The 23697-nt window shown below is 52.9% G+C and overlaps 1 protein-coding gene across 6 annotated transcripts in view; it reads left to right on the top strand.

The window, feature by feature from the left end:
- Positions 1-22796, top strand: part of DPH1 (diphthamide biosynthesis 1) — a 38061-nt gene extending 15265 nt beyond the window's left edge. For 4 of the 6 annotated variants that reach the window (XM_053366720.1, XM_053366719.1, XM_053366725.1 and 1 more), the window contains 8 exons: positions 860-1014; positions 4563-4684; positions 9999-10067; positions 13218-13374; positions 15113-15213; positions 16088-16166; positions 16788-16922; positions 21045-21295. In XM_053366720.1, coding sequence (XP_053222695.1) covers positions 860-1014; positions 4563-4684; positions 9999-10067; positions 13218-13374; positions 15113-15213; positions 16088-16166; positions 16788-16922; positions 21045-21158 — 932 coding nt within the window. In that variant the 3' untranslated portion in view covers positions 21159-21295. Of the gene's footprint in view, positions 1-859; positions 1015-4562; positions 4685-9998; positions 10068-13217; positions 13375-15112; positions 15214-16087; positions 16167-16787; positions 16923-21044; positions 21296-22615 lie in introns of those variants that run through there. The other 2 variants (XM_053366722.1, XM_053366721.1) reach the window with 2 other exon arrangements.
- Positions 22797-23697: the final 901 nt, after the last annotated feature.

Below are 23697 nucleotides of genomic sequence, written 5' to 3'. Positions count from 1 at the left end.
GTGGAGACAGTGGAGCGGACTCCCTCAGGAGGTGGTGGTTTTTCAGCCTCCTCGGAGGACAGGTAATTCTATCATGTTGGGAGGGATGCTGAAGTCGCACCCGCTGCAAGGACAGGGGCGGAAGTGGCTTTCCGTCACAGAACAGACACTCATGCAGAGGAGCGATGGGAGGTGCTCCTTCTGGAACAAAATCCCTTTGTGCGGTGCACAGTTTGGGGAGGAGAATCCGTCTCTTCCTGGAAGGTGTGGAACACCCAGTTCCTTGTGGGGAGTCACTTCTCTAGGCAATCTGGTGTCTTTATGCCAGTGTCTCCCTTGGTAGAACCATTAAATGCATTAAGGACTCACAGAATCATAGAATTGTAGAGACTGAAGGGACCCCAAGGGTGCAGCCCCCTGCAGCACAGGAATCGCAGCCAGCAATTCATTCTTCATTATTATGCTTTTCTGCTCTGTGTTTCGACCTGCAAAGGGGCCAGAGTCAGCGTCTGTGTGGATGTGTTCTTTGCAGCGGTGGCTGGGTAGCCAGAGCTACTTTCCTGCTCTGCTTGGCTCTCCCTGCACCTCATATGGACTAGAAACCTGATGGAGATTGTTGTCTTTTTCATTTTGCTGGGACTGGGCAGAAGGGAAGTCACACTTTGCCACCTTCTTCATCCAGCGTCTGAGCATGTTGCGATTGTGTCAGTGTGGGATCTCCCCAGTGTGGGTTGGTGGGGTTTACTGCTGAGTAAGAAAATTTATCTTAATGGGGTGAGACCTGAAATCTATTGGATGGAGGATCAGCGTGCTTCTCTCCCTGGTCCCCCCCCCAAAAAAACACACACGCCCTGTCGTTTTCTCTACCCTCTCCCTCCAGTTCCCATCGACTCCACGCAGGGAGTGAAGATGCTCTATGTCTTTGTGGACATCAAGATTGACACGGCACATTTTGTGGAGACCCTGCGCTTCAACTTCCCTGCGGGGGCCGCGCTGGCCCTCGTCAGCACCGTCCAGTTCGTCTCGGCGCTGCAGGTAAGAATAGGGAAATAAATCACAATATTGTGTGCGCTGGGAGTCTTGCCTGCATATCCTTCTTCAGAAGCGTATTGTTAAACTGTGGAACTCTCCTCTGCAGGAGCCACTGGTGGCTTGAAAGGCGGGCTCCTCTTTATTCATGGAGGAGAATGAGGATGTCCATGGCTTCTCGCCACCAGGGCTAGGCTGTGTCAGCGCTGTGGGAGGGGGGATGTCCCCGAACACCAGGTACAGTGGTACCTCGGGTTACATACGCTTCAGGTTACATATGCTTCAGGTTACAGACTCCGCTAACCCAGAAATCGTGCTTCAGGTTAAGAACTTTGCTTCAGGATGAGAACAGAAATTGTACTCCGGTGGCACGGCGGCAGCAGGAGACCCCATTAGCTAAAGTGGTGCTTCAGGTTAAGAACAGTTGCAGGTTAAGAACGGACCTCCGGAACGAATTAAGTACTTAACCTGAGGTACCACTGTACTGGGAATCACAAGGGCAAGAGGGTTGCTGCTGCACCCAGGCCCTGCTTGAGGGCTTCCCATTGGGGAAAGGAAGACGGACTAGATCATGGGCAGGCAAACTAAGGCCCGGGGGCTGGATCCGGCCCAATCGCCTTCTAAATCTGGCCCGCGGACGGTCCGGGAATCAGCGTGTTTTTACATGGGTAGAATGTGTGTTTTTATTTAAAATGCATCTCTGGGTTATTTGTGGAGCCTGCCTGGTGTTTTTACATGAGTAGAATGTGTGCTTTTATTTAAAATGCACCTCTGGGTTATTTGTGGGGCATAGGAATTCGTTCATTTCCCCCCCCACAAGGTCGGAGGGACAGTGGACCGGCCCCCTGCAGAAAAAGTTTGCTGATCACTAGACTAGATTGTAGAATCTTAGAATGGCTCTGACTGTCAGAAAGTTCTTCCTGATGTTGAGTCGGAATCTCCTTTCTTGTGATTTGAATCCATTGGTTCAGGTCCTCCCTCCCAGAGCGGCAGGAACCAGCCTTGCTCCAACTCCCTTCCGATATTTGAAGATGGCTCTGTGCGTCACCTGCCTTGCATGGTGCTGGAATTTCAGGGTACAGGGGGGCCTATGCTTTGTGGAGACCCTGAAGAGCCACACCAGGGAAGCCTTTTCCCCAGGAAAAAACTAGGTGCGAGGCTGCTCAGTCCCCCAGCTGGTTGGGCAGAGCCCCCGGGTCCCTGCGGAATAAAGGAAGGAGTCCAGCCAACCGGAGCCAATAGCTGTAGACCAAAGTTTATTGTGCAATAGGTTCAAAGAGGAAATTTGAACCCCGAGGATGGGGTGACAAAGACTTTTAAAACTTTCCCACCATATCCCAGAATACAGTTCGTACAGCATCATTGCTACATCACTGACATGTCACAAAAGGGGAGGGGTAGGCAGGGGCTACACTAGTTCAACCTTGGCAAACATGTCCAGACAAGTCCTTGGTACAAGATTAGCATAAGCAGACATGTCAGGGAAAGACCCAGGTATAAGGTTAGCATAGGCAAAGACCTCTGAAGTCCCACCACCCAAAGTACAATAGAACTTCCTTTGCATGTCTGGACTCCTTGGCAAGTCTGGTGATGGGATTAGGCTTTCCTTGGCCAACAATCAGCTCCGCAATTGTCACCTCTGGGCACTTCCTGGGGTAGGAGGTGTGTATACATGTCCTCAGGCTTGGGGAGCTGGCAGGGAAAAGAGTCCTTTTTCCAAGGGCAAAATAGTGTTGAAATGGAGGGGACTGGCAAAGCAGTTGATTTTATATGATTGTTAAAGCTAGGTAACTTCCCTGAGCTGTCAAGTCAAAAGGATAAAGGTAAAGGGACCCCTGACCATTAGGTCCAGTTGTGGCCGACTCTGGGGTTGCGGCGCTCATCTCGCTTTGTTGGCCGAGGGAGCCGGCGTACAGCTTCCAGGTCATGTGGCCAGCAGGACTAAGCCGCTTCTGGCGAACCAGAGCAGCGCATGGAAACACCGTTTACCTTCCCGCTGGAGCGATACCTATTTATCTACTTGCACTTTGATGTGCTTTCGAACTGCTAGGTTGGCAGGAGCAGGGACTGAGCAATGGGATCTCACCCCGTCGCGGGGATTCGAACCGCTGACCTTCTGATCGGCAAGTCCTAGGCTCTGTGGTTTAACCCACAGCACCACCCGTGTCCCTAGTCGAAAGGATACATTTATGCATAATATTTGTAACATTGAACAACTTTAAGGATGTGGGCCCCCCCTGTAATTTCCGTAACACCCCCCTTGGAGGTTTTTAACCAGAACTTGGACGGCCACCTGCCAGGGATGCTTCAGCTGCGATTCCTTCATTGCAGGGGGCTGGACTGGATGACCACGGAGGGTCCCATCCAACTACATTCATTTTATTCTCCTCCCTGCTTTCTCCGAAACCTGCGTTTTAACTGGCTGGATCAGCGAGCTCTCTAACATCCCGGGATGACTGTCTGAGCTCCTGTCTGCCGCTTTTCTCACCACATCCCCGTTTGACAGCCACTCTGTTACTGTCACCCAAGACAGCCCGAGTGAGCGTCACAAAGCGGGTGGCAGGCAGGGAGGGGTCCCAGCAGGGCCTGTGGAGCGCCTGGGTGGGCAGAGATGGATGGGCGCCGGGCGCCGGAGCCGTCTGAACACGGCAGCATTGGAGCATTAAGGAGGCGGACGCAGCGCCTGCCCTTTTAATTGATGCTCTGCCAAACCCCACGTGGCCCAGCCCGGTTCCCAGGAGTGACGTTTTGGGTTTTATTTTTTTGGGGGGAGCCCTCCTCGTCACACAACGTGACAGTCGTGTGCCCAGCTCCCATCCAGGCTGGTGCTGAGCCTCCAGAGCACCTCTCTTTCTCGGTCAGGAAGATGGCCGTGGATCCAGCTTTGGGGAACTGCAGCTCTCAAAAGTAATTTTAGGATTTTTCACGTCTTTGGGGTCTGTGTGTGTTCCTGGTCAAGTCCCTTTTCTTTTGATTTTTATAACGTGTATAAAACGGAGAGAACAGTTAGGGCAACGGACAAAATTGGAATGATGGAAAACAAAGCCATAAAACAGGCAGGGAGAATGTGTACAGTTGCAGGCGGGTTAAAATGAGGAAGTCCGAGTGAAGAATGCCAGCATTTATCTGATGATCCAGTTTGGTTCCAGATTTGGCAGCCTTGGAATGAGGGTCACCTTCAAAAGGATCATTCTGCTACATTTGTAAGAACGGAAGGACAAGCCATATTAAAGGTGCCGGGAAGCTCTAGTCCTCGTCAAAATCCATTATTTCCTCCATTATTGCTCTCTTCCAAATCTGGTGGTACCAAGCTCCCAGTGTCAGATTTTGGACTGTTTTCTGTTGTCACAAGCAACTATTTGAGCTGCCAAGATAATAATTTAAGGTCTCTTCCTTTGACAATATCTCTGCATTGATAGGTGGTTTGGTGTGTTGATTTTATATAGTGAAACTCCTTAAGTTGGGGTGTAGATGTAATGACACCGGTGAGAAGAACCGTTATTAATCTCAGCCCCTGTGTTTCTGCGTCCTCCTTCCTCCCTCCCCCTTGACAGGCTGCCCGGCAGGCGCTCCAAGCCGACTACTCCATCTGCACCCCGCAGTGCAAGCCTCTCTCGCCCGGGGAGCTGCTGGGGTGCACAGCCCCCCGCCTGGCCCAGGCCACAGACGCCATCGTGTGAGTAGGATCCTTCACGTGGGCATTGCTTGGGATCGGGGCTCTTGGCTAGATAGATGTGTTGGGACACAGTGGACATGGGTGCCTTCGGGGCTGAAGTAAAATCGCTGGAGGGTTGCGGCGCCTGCTGTGGCTCTAGAGACATGTTTCGTTGCATCTGGGCCAGAGGAAGATGCATGTATCTATGGTTTGGCAAGATCAACGGTATCACAGACCACGTTTTACAGACTGCAATAATGCTCAGCAAAAAGTCACACACAAATACAAAAAGTCAGCCTTGAGCTGTGTCTCCGTTATGCAGGTGAGCCTAGCCGTGTCCTCAAAGGGTCCTATTCCTCCATCCCTTTTCCGGTCAGTCGTACCTTGGAAGTTGAACGGAATCCGTTCCGAAAGTCCGTTCAACTTCCAAAGCATTTGGAAACCAAAGCGCGGCTTCTGATTGGATTCAGGAAGCCCCTGCACCCAATCGGCAGCCCCATCGGACATTCGGCTTCCAGAAATAGTTTGCAAACTGGAACAGTCACTTCCGAGTTTGCGGCGTTCGGGAGCCAAAACGTTCGAGAACTAAGCTGTTCAAAAACCAAGGTATGACTGTGTAGGCAAGTGAGTTTTGCCAGTTCTTTTCCTTTTGTGAGTCAGACGTTACAGGCTATTTTCTGGGCAACGGCCAAGTTCCACGCAGTTTCCGTGCCGTAATTCAAGAGATCAATCTTGCGGGTTCTTCCGTTTTTGTGCTATGGAGTTTCTCGCAGGACCCAGAAATCATGTGGGATAGTTCATCTGGGGGAATTGATCTGGGTTAACCTCCCGCAGCATCCGTAATGGGATTGGGGGCTCAGGTTTCCTGCCCTGACTCAACTCCGAGCTGAAGGGACAAAGGAGAAGGGACCCTCTGAGCAGACGCAGAGTGCCTTGCCCTTTGGGTTGGGAGTTTCAGGAATGCCGCTTCGCAAAGCTTGGCTGGTGGCGGTAATATCCTATGGGTGAGGGCCGGGGAAGGTCCCAGGGGCCAGGCATCAGTGGGGTGGAGGGGGGTATATTTGCAAGCCCCATGCCCAGAGACTGTGGTGCCTCTTGGCCTGCAGAACCCCACAGAACCCCCGTGTGACCTCTGGAAATCTTGACGGAGTTTTTGAGAAGTTCTTGCTGCTTCTGTCATGCACCTTTTGGTCCTGGATCAACTCCTGTTTGTGGAAGGCCTGGGTGGGACTTTGCCCCCCAGATGTGGGGCCAGAGAGAGATAGAGTGGGGGGGGGGAGAGAACTTGGCACTTTGGGGGAAGACAGACGACTCTGGGCCTGATGTGGCAACCCCATTAATTTTCTTTAAGGACAGCGAATTAGCCGGCCCCTGCCTCCCGCACACCTAATTATGAGAGGTAATGGAAATGCTTAATGCGCTGTGAACGGCGCAGCAGGAAGACAGAGGGAAATAAATAACGCCCCCCCCCACTCTGGGAGGAGAGGGGGTGGGCAGGGAGGGGAGGGGGCTTTTCTGGCCAGCCCCCAACCAAAACGATGGAGGGTTTTTTGCCGCCACCGTGGCCAACCTTCCCCAATTTCCCCTCCTCCCGGGGGAGCTGGATAGGTTTGGGATGGTCCTGTTCACAAGCACAGCCAGGTTGGGGCCGCCTTCCTAGGGGTTCAGAGACGTACAGAATTGTGGGGTTGGAAGGGACCCCCAAGGTCCTCTAGTCCAGCCCCCTGAAAGCTGAACTCTGTTGCTCCCGATGGGGACCAGCGACTAGGTTGCCTCGTGAGTCAGGGCAGGCAGCAGCAGCAAGAGGAGATGCGGAGGCAGAGGAGGCCGCCCGCTGTACCTCTGTGTGATGCACAGTTCTGTCCTGGTGGCTGCCTTCCACCAACAGATGGAGGCTTGCCTCTAAGTATCGGGCGCCATTAGGCTGCCTGCTCTTGAGGCTGGCGCCACAGGCTGGGCCTGTCCTCCGGGGAGGTTCCCCGTTGTGTCTCTGCCCTGGCCAAGTGCAGAGCAGCATCCGAGGGGCATCTTTGAGGAGGAGAGGTGCTTCGGGGTCTTATAAGACGCCCTGAGACTCTGGGGGGCAAAAGGGGGTCTCTGTTTGACATCTGTTGGGTGGGGCTGGGAGAGAGGCTGCCAGACCAGACGCAGTGGTCTGAATCCATCCAGCGACGCTCCTGAGCGTCCCTCCAAATTTAATTAACTTTGGCAGCAACGAAGGCGCACGTCAACTATTAGAACGCCAGTGCGGAGTCTCCGGCGTTGATGGATGGCGCTTGCCGGAGCGGGACCTCGTACCGCCAACGGCCACTTGGAGGGTTACGTCTCAGGATCTGGAGAGCGATGAGTAGCTCTGGCTTCTTCTGGACCCCACAGCGTGCCAAAGCCTCTGTTTCTTCTGGTCGGAGGGCTCACCTTTTGCCCCCCAGGGGACAAATTCCCTGGTGCGCAGTTTCCTGGGGGCCGCCTGCTTTTGTCGGGTGGGGCGACGGAGGCGACTCTTGGCTGTAGACTACAACTCCCATCAGGCCCTGCCAGCATATATTGCCTTGCTCTGTGTCTGATGGGAAGCACCCCTGTCCTGGCAGTGGCTGATGGGAGTTGTGGTCCCATCAGGAGAGCGCCATGTTGGTGATGGCTGCAGGGGGTCCGTTTTTGCAAAGGGTCAGTCGTGAAGAATTTAACCTTTGTGGCGACCTCTCGGGACGGTTTATCGGCCGACAGGGTGGAAGTTCTTTAACTCCATCCCCGGGTCGGATGGGAGAAGGATTTTTCTGTCTCTTGCCACGTTTGTAAAATGTATTTTATGCATTATTTGGTTTTTATCTCGTCTCCAAGGAAATCAAGCTTCTCCCCTTTCCTCGTTTTATCCTCTTGACAACCCTGTGAGGTAGACCAGGCTGAGAGACAGCCGCAGGCTCTGCAGCCAGCCACTGAAATGTTGCTTTTGAGCCAGGCCCTTGAGCCCAGGGGTGGCTAATCTGTGAGCTCCCAGCTCCCTTCATTTCTCACCAGCGGCCCCACAGGCTAGGGGGCCATTCGGAGCAGGGGCGTTCAGCAGTATCTGGAGAGTGACAGGTCAGCACCCTCTCGCTGCCTGCTGTGCCACACTGCAGTTTCCCGAGAGAAGTGTAGCACCCAGTGGCCATGAGTTCCGCAGATCCATCCCTTCCCTTTCGCAGACCTTCCACCTGCTTTTGACTACTCAGCCCCCAAGGCTTTGGAGGGCTTCCCCCTCGTTCCGCAAATGGGGGTTCGGAGGGGCGACAGACCCTCCTCCCCTCAGCCCCCTCCCCTGCCCTGGGTGCTGCTGCCGCGACCGGCTCAGGCTCAGTAATTATTTTGCCCGTCTCTTGGGCGGACGCTTTCAAAGAAAGCAGGCAAATTAGCTTTGATCCTCCGAAATGTCATTCCACAATTAAAGGCAAAAATCTAGTCAGGTTTTCTGTCCGGATTCATTTTCCGACCCCTCACTCCATTAGGGCAGCCGAACGAAAGAGTTTGAGATGTAATTGCTGACTCGGAATCTGATTACAACAGGAAGCGAAGACGTCTCTCTCGCTAAGGACCCGTCCTGGCTCTCCCAGGGGCACTCTTGCTGGGGACAGGGGTGCTGGGTGCGGGTCCTGGGGAGGAAACAGGGTGGAGAATCTGGCACAGGGAGGACTATCCAACTCAGTGCTGTCTGCACTGACTGGCAGCATAGGCTCTCCGGGGTTTTGGAGTGGGTTCTCTGCCAGGCCTACCTGGAGATGCCAGCGGGGGTCAAACCGGGAACCTTCTGTCTGCTAAGCTGTGTCCCTTTTCTTAAAGAAAAGAACCCAAGAATCTAGTCCTCATGGTCCCAAATAAAGGCGTGATTTAAGCAGGGACAAAAGAAGCTGCCATAATTGCGCCCAGCCAGCTCCATGTAGCTCAGCCGCACCTGCTCTGACTGGCAGCATTCGCTGGCCCCTGGGGGAGCAGTATGCTGGGCTGGATTGGACCCGTTTTGGCCCTTCTGGTGTTGTTCTTATGGAACCTCCAGGTGCAGGGGCAGTCTGTCTCAATTCCAAGGTGCTATGGGGCATTGAGCCCCTGTGAGAACAGGACACTGGACCAGATGGGCCCCCTTAGGCCTCATCTCTCAGAACTCCACCTCCCACCGTCCCTAACCATTGGTCCTCCTGGTTGCGGGGAGTTGAAATCCACCGCCATCTTGGAAGTGGGGTCCGTGTGTGTTTTCGACAGGCTGCCCCTCCCTGTTTTATATAAAAATTCAAAAGTCCATTCTGGAGAGTAAAAGGGTCTTGCTACCTTGGCGCGAAATGGTACCTCCACGTTCAGAAGAAGTCTACCCACCTGCGTCCCCCGTTGCCTTTGGAAAGAACGTTTTGCTGGCAAAACAAACAGGACGCAGTAACAAAGAGCCAGATTGTGTTTACGTGTTTATACTGAAGTTCCTTGCTTGCCTTAAAAAACAAAAAAGATATGTTTTTGCACAACGAAAACATCAAGGTGTAATAGCAAACGGAAAAGCACGATCCATTTTTAAAAATGAAAATGCAGCGTTAGCAGGAGCAGCGAGAGAGTCTGGAGGAAAGCAGCCTGAGCGGCACGGAGGGGGGCCTCTTGAGAAAGCCAGATTGGTGCAAGCGAGGCTCCTTTTGGAAGATTCGAGACAGATAAGAGAAAGTCCCTTTTTTGCACAGCGCAGTTAAACTGTGGAACTCCCTGCCACCGGAGGCTGGGAGCCACCTTGGATGGCTTTGAAAGAGGATTGGATGGAGGCAGAAAGAGCTCTGGGGGGCTCCCTACCAGAATGGCTCTGCTCAGAAATGCTTCTGGGTCCCAGTTACTGGAAACCACACAAGGGAACAGGGCTCTTGGGTTCAAATCCTGCTTGGGAGTTTTGCATTGGGGCATCTGGGTGGTCATGTGAGAACAGGATGCCAGACTAGATGGGCCACTGTCCTTACTTTCCTTCAGAACAAATGGTGGACCCTCTTCGGCTCGCTGGAGACAGTGGGTACCCAGAGGGGCTTGTTTTCAGACCCCCCTCCCTTCTTGGGGGTCTGGGGCAGAAGGCGGCCATTGGCTCTGTGGAGCTCTGGGAACTGCCCCCCCCTTTGACTGGCCACCACCAAGTCAGACCGTTGGGCCACCTAAGCAGAGGGCAGCATTCTAGTCCTCATGATTCTAAGCAAAGGGTTTGCTTCAGCAGGAAGCTCCCTCGGGCAGAGGCTGGCAGCGACTCCCCTTGGCAGTTGGAGCCAGGACTCTTCTGCATGCCAAGCAGGCCCTCCTGCACTCAGCCCCAGCCCTTCCTTACCTTTCCTTTCCTTTCCATTTCCAGTTACCTGGGAGACGGCCGTTTCCACCTGGAGTCCATCATGATCGCCAACCCAGGGATTCCTGCCTACAGGTATTGGAGGGGGGGCAGGGGGTGGGGGTCCAGGGAGGGGCTGGGGAGGGAGGCATGGCCTGGAGATAGGAGGTGTGGCTTGGGAGGAGGCGTGGCTGGAGATAGGAGGTGTGGCTTGGGAGGAGGCGTGACCTATAGAGGGTGTGGCTATGGAAGAGGCGTGGCCTACAGGGGGTGTGGCAAAGGAGGGAGGTGCGACTTGGATATAGAAGGCATGCCTAGGTAGGAGGCGTGGCCTGGGAAAAGCATCTTGGGGGCCAAAAAAGCCTTGAGGGCCACATTCATCCCAGCCGTGTGGTTCTCCACTTCTGTAAAAGTGCCTTCCTTGTTACGGAAACTTTAATTTCCAGGGGGCTTCAGGAGCAGACGTTGGGCTGGCCTGATTAGGAGGTGGTCAGCCCAGAGGACCACGTTCTCAGCCTCACCAGCCTGGAGCGCTCTGGCTCTACAACTCCCATCAGCCCCCACCAGGCACGTCATAGAGCAAAACCCCCAGTCCTGTGCGCCCCACCCTTCACCTCTTCAACCCTGGGCCCCCCAACACCTGCTGCCTGCTCCCACCCCAGCCCCTCGCCATCCGCTCTCCTTAGGACCCCAGCGCAGCCCCTCCATGCGGGCTGATTTCCCACTAAAGGGGCGGAACAATCTTGTTAAAGGCCGGCCTGGGAATTCAAGGTTGGGCTGAGCAGGAAGGACAGCAAACAGTGATTACCAGAAGGCGAACAGGAAGGCTAACCTCCACCTTCTGCCCGGGAAGAGGGAGTTTGCGCCTGGGGAGGGAACCTTCCTTCTGCTAAGAACAGAAAAGGAGCCGACTGAATCAGGCCAGTGGCCCCCCTGGGACAGCAAGCAGATGCCCCAAAGGGAAACCCGCAAGCAGGATTCGAACACAAGAGCAACTCTCCCCCTCCTGCGGTTTCCGCAAACTGATCTCCAGAAGAGGGCAGAGCAGAGCGATCCTGGCTATTAGCCCTCTCCTTCTCCCTGAATTTGTCCACGCCTCTTTTTAAGCAGTCCAGGTTGGTGGCCATCACGTACCTCCAGTGGAAGGGAGTTCCACAGTTTAACAAAGTTCTTCCTTATACCTGACCAACACTCAGCTTCACTGGACATGCACAAGTTACGGCGTTAGGAGAGGGAGAGAATAATTTTGTAAAACCTTCTGTCACGCTGCCTCTAACTCACCTTTCCCCCATACTAAAAAGTCCCCGAAATGCTACAGCCGAGTCTCTCCATCCTCAGGGCCGTTTGGGTGGCCCTGCTCAGAACCTTTTCCAAATCCACGATATCCTTTTTGAGTTGTGGCAACCGGAACTGTGCAGGTTTCCCGAAGGCGGTCGCTTCTTCCACAGCCCAGCGCAGGGGTCGGATCCTGCTTGCAGCAAAGTCGGCCTACGTGTGTGCGCTTGGCTCCCTGTTTTCTTTCTGCTTTCTGGCCGTGACGGCTGTGCTCCTGCCTCCTCTGCTGGAGTCGGCAAGGCCGGTTGCTGCAACTTCTGGCTAGTAGCCATGGGCCACCCTCTCCTCCTCCGTAAGAGCCTAAAGGATCGGGCCCATGGCTCATCCCGTCCTTCCTCCCGCCCTTGCAGCTAGCCATCCTGGCCAGTAGCCATGGGCAACCCTCTCCCTACTACCCCCAGCAGGAAAGGCCTGATTTCCGCAGGCGGCCACGCTCCGCTGCGCTCTCTCTCCCCATCGCCGCTTCCCTGGAAAACGGGTGATTTGTTACCCGGCTTGGCAGAGGGAATTTTAATCAAGCTGCGCCTGGGCTGGGCCGCCTCTCTGCCCCATAAAGCTGCCGTCCCCCCCTGCCTGCCGCTAACAAACGACCTGCTCAGGAATTCAGATTTGGGCGGTGGGCAGGCCGGGTCCCAGCAGAGCGGCGGATATTTCATCGGTTCTGAGCAGGGCTCATCATCGCCTCGTTTTATGGCCCCGCTCTGCCTCCAGAAGAAGGGCTGTTGGGAGGGGGGGCGTAATGGGAGACCCACGTTTCTGGAGGTGCTTGTCAAAATGTTTAGATTTCAGATGGGAGAGGGGTAAACTTTAGAGGGTGCTCTGCTGGGCGGCGGAAAACGGGGGGGGGGGTGTGCTCCCCCCCAACACAAAATCCCCCACCTGGTGCAGCCCCATTCCTTTAGTACAACTGCCTCCCATTCCAAAGATGTGATAAAAGCTAGAGGGATGTGCTATTATTATTATTAATAATAATAATAATAATAATAATAATATGTCACCTTTGTTTTCCAAGAACCTCATGGTTCTCCTCCTCCCATTTCAACCTCACTATTGTTGTTAGCCACTCTGAGCCCAGCTTCGGCTGGGGAGGGCGGGATATAAATAAATTATTATTATTATTATTATTATTATTATTATTATTATTATTATTATTACTACTACTACTACCCTGCAAGGGAGGCTAGATTAAGAGATGGTGACTGGCCCAAGGTCACCCTGTGAGCTTCATAGCAAGTGGGGATTTCAACCCTGTTCTCCCAGGTCCTGGTCCACCGCTCTAACCATGGTGCCGCGCTGCCTTTTAGAGCATGTGCAGAGCCCAAAGGACGTCAGAAGAGCCCTGCAGTGTTGGGCCAAAGGGGGCTTAGCAGAGACCCAGCGCCCTCTTCTCACGGTGGCTGACAGGAAGCTCCCAAGCAGGACCTGAGCGCAGCACCAGCAATTCTCCAGCTGTTTGTTCCGGACAAAAGGCAGCTTCCTGTTGAAACAGCCCCTCTAATCATGAGGACTAGCGTTTTGGCTCTTTTGTTTTTTGAAGGGAAAGGGCCCTGGGCTCAGTGGCAGAGCACCTGCTTTGCCCGCAGAAAAGTCCCAGGTTCAGTCCCCAGGGGCATCTTCAGATGGGAGAAGCCTCCCGTCTGACATCTTGGAGAGCTGCTGCTGCTGCTGCCAGTCCGTGTGGGCAGCCCTGAGCCAGCCAGACCCCAAGGCCTGACTCCGCATCAGGCAGCTTCAGGTGTGCATTGAGGGTGCCACGTTCTGCGCTTGGCCCCTGTGGGAAGCGCATGGGTGGGGGTGCCGTCGGTGGGAGGTGCTGCCTGCCTGAGTTCAGGGCCTGCGTCTTTCCTTTCTCCCAAGGTGGGGGTCCCTCCCCACCAGCCTCTGACCCCTCCCCTGCCCCCCTCTCTGCAGGTACGACCCCTACAGCAAGGTCTTCTCGCAGGAGCACTACGGCCACGAGCGCATGCAGAGGATGCGGAAGGAAGCCGTCCGGGAGGCGTCTCGCGCCGGAAAGTGGGGCCTCATCCTGGGGACGTTGGGGCGCCAGGGGTCCCCAGCCATCCTGGAAGTGAGTTGCTCCCTGCCTTGTCCCTCCTCTGGCGGGGGAGGGGGGAGGGTAATGGGCGGGGCCAGGAGCAAACGTGGGCGGAGCAATGCGTCTGGATTTCTCCCTTGGGTGCAGCAGACTGGTTCCTGCATTCGCTGCTTCTCCCCTCTCCGCCCAGGGAAACAGAGTTCGAGGACCTGAGTTCGAGGATACGGTGCAGCCAGGCAGAGACACCCAGGGAGGCTGCACCGTATCCTTTATCTTTTTATAAACCACTTTGACGTGGGTTTTATTTTTATTTTACTTTTGTATGATAGAGCAGTATGCCAATACTTTTAGGAATAAAATGAGCTGTGGAACTCCCTGCTGACTGGGGTGCGTCTGGTGCCTTCACTGTCCAGCTTTTGGAGAATGTCGAAGGTGCCCCTCTTTGCTCTGGCTTTTGACACACAAGGTGTATATTTTTACGGCCCACCGGTTTTCTGCCATTGTAAGTTGTTTTAAAAGGGACACGGGTGGTGCTGTGGGTTAAACCACAGAGCCTAGGACTTGCCGATCAGAAGGTCGGCGGTTCGAATCCCCGCGACGGGGTGAGCTCCCGTTGCTCAGTCCCTGCTCCTGCCAACCTAGCAGTTCGAAAGTGCGTCAAAGTGCAAGTAGATAAATAGGTACCGCTCCGGCAGGAAGGTAAACGGCGTTTCCATGCGCTGCTCTGGTTCGCCAGAAGCGGCTTAGTCCTGCTGGCCACATGACCTGGAAGCTGTACGCCGGCTCCCTCGGCCAGTAAAGCGAGATGAGCGCCGCAACCCCAGAGTCGGCCACGCCTGGACCTAATGGTCAGGGGTCCCTTTACCTTTTTAAGTTGTTTTAAAGTGTTGTTTCAGGGTTGTTGTTAATGCTGTCACCTGCCCTGGGATCTTAGGGTGGAGGGCAAGGAATAAATCAACAGAACCATAGAACCATTGTGTGTGAAGGAGCCCTCCAGCGACAGAGATCAAGTCCTGTCCTCCCCCAGCCTCCATTCCCCCCTGGCCAGCTCCTGTCCTCATACAGAGTGCTTATTACATTCTTAGCTGGGATGGGGGCAGAGGGCAGGCGTCAGAGGCCGCGATGCTTCTGAATGCCATGGTAAAGGCAGAAGGCTGGACTAGACAGACAGGTCCAATCAGAGGCCTGCTGTGATAGCAGAACCTCCACACCCAGGGGCAGTCTACCTCTGTGTACCAAGCAATGGGGAACAAACAGTGGAGGGTTGCTCAAGTGCTCAGGTCCCTTTGGGGTGCCTGGTTGGCCACGGTGAGAACAGGGCGCTGGACTCAGGGGGCCTTTCAGGAGGGCCGTTAACCGGATCCTTTAGTTAAATAAGCCACTTAGCGACGATGGTAAATAAGTGGTGTATAATAAAATACAGTGACTGGAAGTGACTGTTCTGGTTTGCGAACTATTTTTGGAACCCGAACGTTTGACACAGGTTCCACGGCTTCCGATTGGCTGCAGGAGCCTCCAATCAGAAGTCGCGCTTTGGAAGTCGAATGTTTCAGACTTCCGAAACGGACTTCCGGAACGGGTTCTGTTTGACTTCTGAGGTACGACTGTAAAGGAAAAGCATGCTGGAATCGAAAGTTTTTCCGCAGACAAAGAGAGAAGGAGCCTGGCGGACCTTCCTTGCAGGGGAGACATGTTTGGTGCCACCACCATTAAGGCTCCGTCTTGGGTCCCAACCTCTCTTCTCTCCGTGCCCCCCCCCCCTTGTCTGCAGCACTTGGAGTCCACCCTCCGGTCCTTGGGGCGCCCCTACATCCGCCTCCTGCTCTCGGAGATTTTCCCTGGCAAACTGCGGCTGTTCCCCGATGTTGAGGCGTGAGTATCAATGGGAGCTGTGGGTCAGAAGACACCCCCCTTCCTCTTCCCTCTCTGGCATTCTTGGTTCTGCTTTCCCTCTTCATTTAATCCCCACAACAACCTTGTGAGGGTGAGAGAGGCAGCAACTGGCCCCCAAAGACACCCGGTGAGTTCATGGCTAAGTGGAAAGATTCGAACCCGGGTCTCTCAAAGGTCTTGTCTGACACTCTGACCCCTGCACCACACTGGGATATCTGAGGCCTCCTCTTCCCCCATTTCATTGTTTGTTGGGGCATTTCAGCCACTGTGCCCAGAGCTGTGGGGGCAGGACCCTGTCATTGGGCAAGCTTCTTTTCTGTTTTTATAAGCAAAGCAAAGGTTCTAGTCCACCAGGCAAGCAAAGATTTGTTTGCTTATTTATTTCATTAAAAAAATCCAAATCCTGCTTGACTGTGAAATAAACCCCCAAAAACCTCAGAAAGGAATAAAACAATGAAATTTTCAGTTAAAAAACAAACAAACAGGCACTTGCCTTTTCTGAAATAATTACAAGATGTAATCTTGCCTTTCCAATAACATGAACTCCATACGCAATGGAGCAAAATACAGAGCAAGCATTAAATAAAACGTATTGGAAATCCCAGCAGCAAATGAACCCAAAGCAGGCTTGGAGCAGGCAAATCTTTGCCAGGCCGTTTCGTCCTCCCAGCAGCCCTGCGAGGTAGGAGAAGCTGAGAGACTGTGGCTGGCCCAAGGTCTCGCCTTCCTAGCTGGGCGGATTTGGCCCATTTGGGACCTTTTCTTCCTGGGGATTGAGCCTGGGTCCTTCTGCATGCCAAGCAGGCGCCCTGCCATGGTGCCCTACAGCCCCTCTTCCTCTTCCTTCCCGCAGGTGGGTCCAGGTGGCTTGTCCCAGGCTCTCCATCGACTGGGGGGAGGCCTTCGGAAGACCTCTCCTCACGCCCTACGAGGTAAGCCAACGACAGCATCCGCCTTCCTCCTAACCTGAGGTGGCTGGACTCCCGCCTCCCATCATTCCCTGGGCCTTGAACCCGCAGCCCAAACCACAACAGGATTCAGTACGTTTCCGAGCACAATTCAAAGTGTTGGTGTTGACCTTTAAAGCCCTAAACGGCCTCGGTCCAGTATACCTGAAGGAGCGTCTCCACCCCCATCGTTCTGCCCGGACACTGAGGTCCAGCGCCGAGGGGCTTCTGGCGGTTCCCTCACTGCGAGAAGCCAAGTTACAGGGAACCAGGCAGAGGGCCTTCTCGGTGGTGGTGCCCGCCCTGTGGAACTCCCTCCCACCAGATACAACTACCAGACTTTTAGAAGACACCTGAAGGCAGCCCTGTTTATGGAAGCTTTTAATGTTTGGTGCATTACAGTATTTTAATATTTTGTTGGAAGCTGCCCAGAGTGGCTGGGGAAGGCCAGCCAGATGGGCGGGGTATAAATAATATTTTTTTATTATTATTATTATTATTATTATTATTATTATTATTAACCCCCTCCAGTCAGAGAAGGGTCTGGAGCCACCAGGATCTTGACCCCGCCCTCCCTTGCCCTCTTTTATTCCCCCCTCTTTTCAGGCCGCCGTGGCTCTGCAGCAGGTCCAGTGGCAAGAGACCTACCCCATGGATTTCTACGCCAGCCAGTCGCTGGGGCCTTGGACGGTGAACCACAGCAGCAGCCGCCAGCCGCAGAGGGGGAGCCGGGAGAAGGAGGTGAGGGGCGCGGCAGCCCTTGGGGGGCTTTGCATGCGGACGGGAAGTGGGGCAGGGGTTCCTCCTGGGCACCTTCCTGGGCACAGGAGCCCTTGCACTCTGGCACTTCTCTTTCATAGAGCTGGAAGGGACCTCCAAGGGTCCTCTAGTCCAGCCCCGTGCAATGCAGGAAGTGGGGCTTTTGAAGGCCTCTCGATTCTCATCATTTGATCTGACTGGGGATCTGTATTCTGCTTTTCCAGCAGCAAATGTTGAGCGCGAAGCAACAGCATTAGTTAAAAAAAAAAAGGCATTGCGATCTCTATAATATCAAACACAGCAGCATATAAATAAATAAAGCAAACAGCAACGGACTCATCAAAACAATTGATGCAATTCAGTCAATTCATAGTAATTCACGGTAATAACCAGCGGCAAAGTGCTTTCGTGCGCGTTTTGAAACTGCAATCCCTGGTGGGGAAGCGTGTCAGCTCGGAGGGCCGCATTCCCTTGCAGAGTTTCCTGAGGGCCGCACGCCAGTGGTGGGTGGGGCAAGAAGCAAAAGGGGGGGCAGCAAATAGCCCTCTTTATCCTTGGACAGGAGCCCTCAGCCTCTCCTCCCGCAGGCTAGGCAAGAGGCATGGGGCACCTTTGCAGCTAGACCACTGGAGGAGGGTGCAGCCGGGGGGGGGACTTTGGGGGCCAGAGAGAGAGGTGTGGGGGCCACGTAAGGTTCCCCACCCCTTACAAGAGCAGGAGGTCAGCATTATTCACTTTATCCCCCAAATTTCAGGGGGGAGCAGGGGGCTGAATGGAGACCCAAAGAGCTCATAGCATTTGAACTGGGACTTCCTGGTTCACAGCTCAGGGTTGGATCCCCCGCAGTTTCTGTATTGTAGTTCAGTCTCCAAGCACTGTCTGCTCTGGCTGGCAGCCGCTCTCCACGCTCTTGAGGGGAAGGCTCGGTCGGTGGCAAAGAGCACCTGCTTTGAGTGCAGAAGGTCCCAGGTTCAGTCCCCACTTGCGGCATCTCCAGGGAGGGCTGAAAGAAACACTCCCTGCCTGAAACCCTGCAGAGCTGCTGCCAGTCAGTGTAGGCAACACTGGGCTAGATGGACCATGGCAGTCAGTAGCCATCTCACCAGTAGCCCTGCCCTTTCTGTTTGTCTATCAAGATCCCTCTCTTTCCCTTAGGGTGACGCCTGTGGCTTCTTAACTGGGACACACAGGCCTCAGGTCCCTTGTCCTGCTTGCTGGGTTGAACCTGCAGAAGGAAGCCCCATTTCTGCGGTTCCTTTCCCAGGTTTTCGCACTCGGCTCTCTGCGCTTCACTTGCAGGGTGGCATCTCCCCCTAGCGGCCAGTCAGGGTGGGGGGCCTCTCACTTTGGGTGAAATGTTTTCCATATGGTGGGAGTTGCATTAGTGCAGCGAAGGCGCAGCCAGAGAGAGGACCCAGGAGTCCTAGATCCTCAGGGTTCTTGGATCAGTTTTTTCTGTTCTATCCGCCTTCCCTGCTAACACAGATCTGGCTTCTACCATGACAGTTTCATGTGCAATGGACAATTTAAGGAGAGGTTTGATGGCCCCCTGTTAGGAGTTCTTTGGCTGTGATCCCTGCTTTGCAGGGGGGTTATTTTATATATTATTAGGTTTATAAGATCTCAGGGGGGCTCAGAAGTGTTGGACTAGATGAGATTGGGATCACATCCAACTCTACTATGCTTTGATTCTGTGATTCTATTTAATAGCTAGCAACCTCATTCCTGAGGTTGCTCAGGAAGTCTAAGAACACCCCATCCCACAAAATCAGTGGAGTCTTGCAAAATCAGTGGCTAAATTGCGAGAGATCCGGTCCCCCATCTTGGATCAAAGTGCGTTGAATTGCATTTTGCAAGGAGCTCGTGGTGATGTGTAAACAGTTCTGCCCTCCTTGTATATGCCCCACCGCAACGCTGAGAGGCAGCGACCAGCCCCCAAAGTCACCCAGTGAGTGTCATGGTCGAGGGAAGGGATTTGGGACCCTGGGGTCTCCCAGGTCTTAGTCTGATGGTGTCCGATGGTATCCAAACACAGACGTAAGGCTGATCCTTAGTCTTGGGAAGCACCATGCAAAATTTGGTTATGATGATCTTAATAAAATAATAATAATAATAAAATTTTATTTATATCCCACCCTCCCCAGCCAAAGCCGGGCTCAGAGCGGCTAACAACAGTAAAAATAACACAGTTTACATAAAAAATAATTGATTAATTGAAATACATTCTAAAATCCATTCATTCTAAAATCAATTCTATGGGCTAGAGTTCTATGAGGATTACAGAAGGAGGGGGTCAGACTGTGCCTTGGCCAAAGGCCTGGTGGAACAGCTCTGTCTCGCAGGCCTTGCAGAAAGATGTCAAGTCCCGCAGGGCCCTGGTCTCTTGGGACAGAGCGTTCCATCTTGAATGGAGTATCCAGATACATACCAGAAAAATAGCTTTCCAAAATGTAGGTTAGATCTAGCAGTACAGTGGTACCTCGGTTTACGAACTTAAACTGGTCCACAAGTCCGTTCTTAAACCAAAGTCGTTCCTAAACCGAGGTGCGCTTTTCCTAATGAGGCCTCCTGCCATCGGTGCCCTTCCACCGTTCGGATTCCGTTCGTAGACCGAGGTAAAGTTTGCTGTCAGCGCTGCCCAAGGTCCCAGCTCACACAAGACCAACGCTGCTTCTTCCTCAAGTAAAAAAGTCTTTATTGAAGTTCAGTTTCATTTCCAGACGCGCAGCGTGCAATGCTACGTCTATGCATCAGACCGTAGAAGTCCCATCTGAATCTCCTCCCCCCTGACACCAGCTTAAGATTCTAGCCTTACTCTACCTCTTCCTCTGTTCCTTCTTTCTCTGGGTCCTCCTGCTAGTCGGAGTTTCAGCCCTCCTAGATTCCTCTGACGCTGAATCCCCTGACTCTTCTCCCCCCCTCCTTCGGGCTTTAGGACCTGGCTCCCAATCCGGGTTTTCTGCTGTCCCGCGCTCCTCCACATTTGAACTTGGCGCACGCGCGCAGCCTCCCACTTTCCTTCTGACCGTTACACTTGTGTCACTGCTCCCTCTTTCGGGGAGGCTAGCTGGACCTGGCCTTCCCTCCGTTTCCCCACTTCCCGATGGGGGCGTGGTTACCCCTGACTCATCTTCTCTCCCCGCTGGAGGAGAAGCTGGTCCTGACTCATGTGACTCTCTCCCCCCCACTGTGCTCTGGTGGGGGAACTGGTCCTGATCCTCCGCTACTCCCTTGGGAGTCCCCTCTGGTCCCTTGTTTATGGAGCGTCCCCCCTGGGACCCCCCTCGCCATTACCATAGGCGCCCCCTCCTGGGAATCTTCTGATTCGCTGGAGAAGCTCATGGAATCTCTCGGGCCACTGTCATATTCCCCTACGCTCCCCTCTGATTCCTCTCCTCCGCTCTCTATTTGCTCTCTCCCCTGCTCTTCTGCTCCTGAGCCTCTGACATCCGCTAACCGGAACACTACCGGTTTTGCAGAGTTCTTATACCGAATAGTTCGTAAACAGGGCTGTTCTTAAACTGAGGTACCACTGTACTTAAAGGTAAAGGTAAAGGGACCCCTGACCATTAGGTCCAGTCGTGACCGACTCTGGGGTTGCGATGCTCATCTCGCTTTACTGGCCAAGGGAGCCGCTGTTTGTCCGCAGACAGCTTCCGGGTCATGTGGCCAGCATGACTAAGCTGCTTCTGGCGAACCAGAGCAGCACACGGAAACGCCGTTTACCTTCCCGCCGGAGAGGTACCTATTTATCTACTTGCACTTTGTGCTTTCGAACTGCTAGGTTGGCAGAAGCTGGGATCGAGCAACGGGAGCTCACCCCGTCACGGGGATTCGAACCGCCGACCTTCTGATCGGCAAGTCCTAGGCTCTGTGGCGTCCCGCACCACTGTACTTAATAGTCAGTAAAAGGGACCTTCCTGAGTTCCTATTGAAATCAACCCTGAGGACTGGAACCTTGCATTTCTTTTTAGAGTGACTCTGTACTCTCTGACAAGGCAGCTTCCCGTGTTCCTGTTTAGATCCGCCCTCAGCTCAAAACTCTGAGGGCTGGGACCTTGCCACGGCCCCTTCAGCTTCTCAGGCGTTGACCAATTCTTGCAGGTGATCCCGGCCAAGGCCACGCTCCAGCCCGAGAAGAAAGCCTGTGGGCGCTGCGACTGCCGAGAGGAGGAGAAGGAGAAGGAAGAGGTGCCGCTGCCCAGCCTTCAGCCTTGAGGCTCCGCGCCAGACCTGGGGGGTTCAGGCGGGTCCTGGGGCCACACTGAGCTGTCGGGCACAGAACCGGCTTGGCAGCACCCCTGAGGAACAGCAGGGCTGGCACTCTGGGGCACAAACACCAGCCAAGCCCAGAGGAGGCAAGCGGCCGTTGCTGCCCTGCAGTGTGGGGGCCAAATGTGTGGGACTAACTCTTGGGGGGCGGTGGGATCACCTTGGGGTGATAAGAGGAAGGAGGCGGCAGGGGGCGCTGGAGGAAGCCCCTCCAAGCTCATGCGCCGCTGTTTTACGATTGATCAGACTAGAAGCTCGAGTGAAACTTTTTCCTCGCTTCGTTTTTAAAGGTTTACTGCTCTTACCACTTTCAAAGCTGTTTTCCTTTGGGGACGTTCCTTTGCATTTACAATTCTGCGTCGTCCCAAGATGGCCAATTATTGGCAATAGCTATCGATTTTCTTATAAACTGGTTACCGTACGTCTGTAGTAGGTGAAGGTTTGTGCCTGTTTGGCGAGTACAAACCATATGCTATAAATTTCCTTCTCCCTTATGTTTTCCATCATTAGAATGCGTAAAAGAGTTTTCATGCGTTTCTCCTGGAAGACAACACTTTATGCTTGGTAATCATTAAAAATGTTTCCAAATAATAGATATATTTCTATTTTTCATGCAGTATTCTTTGATGCACATTCTTTTTTCAGTGGAGTGGAGCATATATTTATTTTTGCCTATGTTTATTTTTTTGAAATAAATGTACAATAAATCATTGCCGTTTTCATTTTGTTATCTTCTGTAGTGGGTCATGCAAATTGCTATTGTTTATAGGATAGGGCAGGGGGCACTGGGGTGAGTTTATGGAACCAAGGTGCCAGGGCCCCCCAAACATTTGAGAAACCCTGGTTTATCTCCAAACTTCCAGCTCTGGAGCCCTTGCACTAAGAAATGGAGCGAGTGTTTCATCTATCTCTACTTACTGTCAATCCATGTTTATGACAATATTTTATTCTCTTCCCTTTTGCACTGCTTTAAATGTGTATTCCATCCTTGACCTTCCTTTATAATGTTTTATTTTGACGTCTTTTAAGATAATATTGCTGTTTCCCGTTAATTATGTTGTTTTAAATGTATGTTCTATATATGATTTTCTTCTGTCAAGTTCTATTTTGGAATGTTCTGTATGGTATTTTAATGCAGGTTGAGAACTTTTTCTTACAAATATGAAGCGGTATAGAAATGAAATGAGTCATAAAAATAATCCAGGAACATGTCTTGGGAGAAACTGCTGGGGTGGGATGCTTGTGTTGCAGGAATTTATGTACAGGTTGGGGGGGGGTGCCCCTCCAGCAGATATGATGCACATGCAGCCCACTACCAAATCTACCACTACTATCACTTTTGTGACTTTTGTGATTTGTCCCCACAAAACACTTCATCACAGTTTCTTCCTATCTTTTCAAAGGGCCTTTGCTGCACGACACCAAATGCAAGAATTCACTGATAAATGTATCTATGTTCTGGCTCACTGGGAAAACTTCTGAAATTCATATAGACATGTGAGCTCAGCTGCTCAGCAGCCCCTCTGCCTGAGCGATAATCCCTGGCCTCCTGATACCTGAGTGCCAGACAGGTAGCCAATCCAGAAATACCAAACCCAGATGAAGATAAAAGGGTGGGATGAACTGGGCTGGGAAAGAGGGAAATATCTCTTTTGTTCCACTTGATGGGTGTTTGGTGGAGGGCAAGGGGAACCATGGGGCAGGGTCCAGGATGCTCAGATTTCTGCCACCAGACCTCCCCTTTTATGATGTAACCGTGATGTATGAGTGATGTAGTTGGGGGGGTGTAACATGGGGATTAGCAGCTAATAAAAGTTTGGGTTCTCTTTTGTTTGGGGCTTCCATCTTGTTCCACCTGGTGGCAGGTGGGAGTCCTGTCGCAACAGTCCTCAATAAAGACCAAGCCTACTGGCTGCTGTTTTGCTCTGGGATTCCTGGCTGGTGTCCTTGTTTTTTGTCCAAGGGAGCCCTCAGATTTCTCCATTAACACTTGTAATGTTTCCACTACCCTTGAGAAGGGGGAAGGTCCCCAAACGCCTAGCTGTGGGTGCAAGAGGAGAGCCAGGCCCCTCTGCTATGCAGCCTGTTTGGGACAGGAGTCCCTCTTTACAAAATACGCTCAAAAATGCAGTCAAAACTGAAAAGCGGCTGCTGCACAGTGGAGAGAGTTTATTCCATCATCATCTTTTTATTATTTGTATCCCACCCATCTGCCTGGGTTGCTCTGGGCAGCTTACAACATATATATATATAAAATAAAACATTAAACATTAACGGTTGTATAGTTATTCATCTCTTTGGTTCAGGGGTCACATCTCCATACTCTCCAAGCTTTCTCTGATGAAAATAAGGGCATTCTAAGGAAAAGAGGGACACTCTGGGATCAAATCAGAAACCAGGGTGGCTTTTGTAAATCCGGGGCTGTCCCTGGAAAATAGGGACACTTGGTCTGAAAATGCCACAATAAAGGCTGTTCAGTTGCCCA

This window comes from Podarcis raffonei, chromosome 15 (assembly GCF_027172205.1).
Source record: "Podarcis raffonei isolate rPodRaf1 chromosome 15, rPodRaf1.pri, whole genome shotgun sequence".
In the NCBI taxonomy this organism is placed as follows: Eukaryota; Metazoa; Chordata; class Lepidosauria; order Squamata; family Lacertidae; genus Podarcis; species Podarcis raffonei.
Note: the sequence above shows the minus strand (reverse complement) of the source record. Positions and strands in the feature narration are given on the sequence as shown.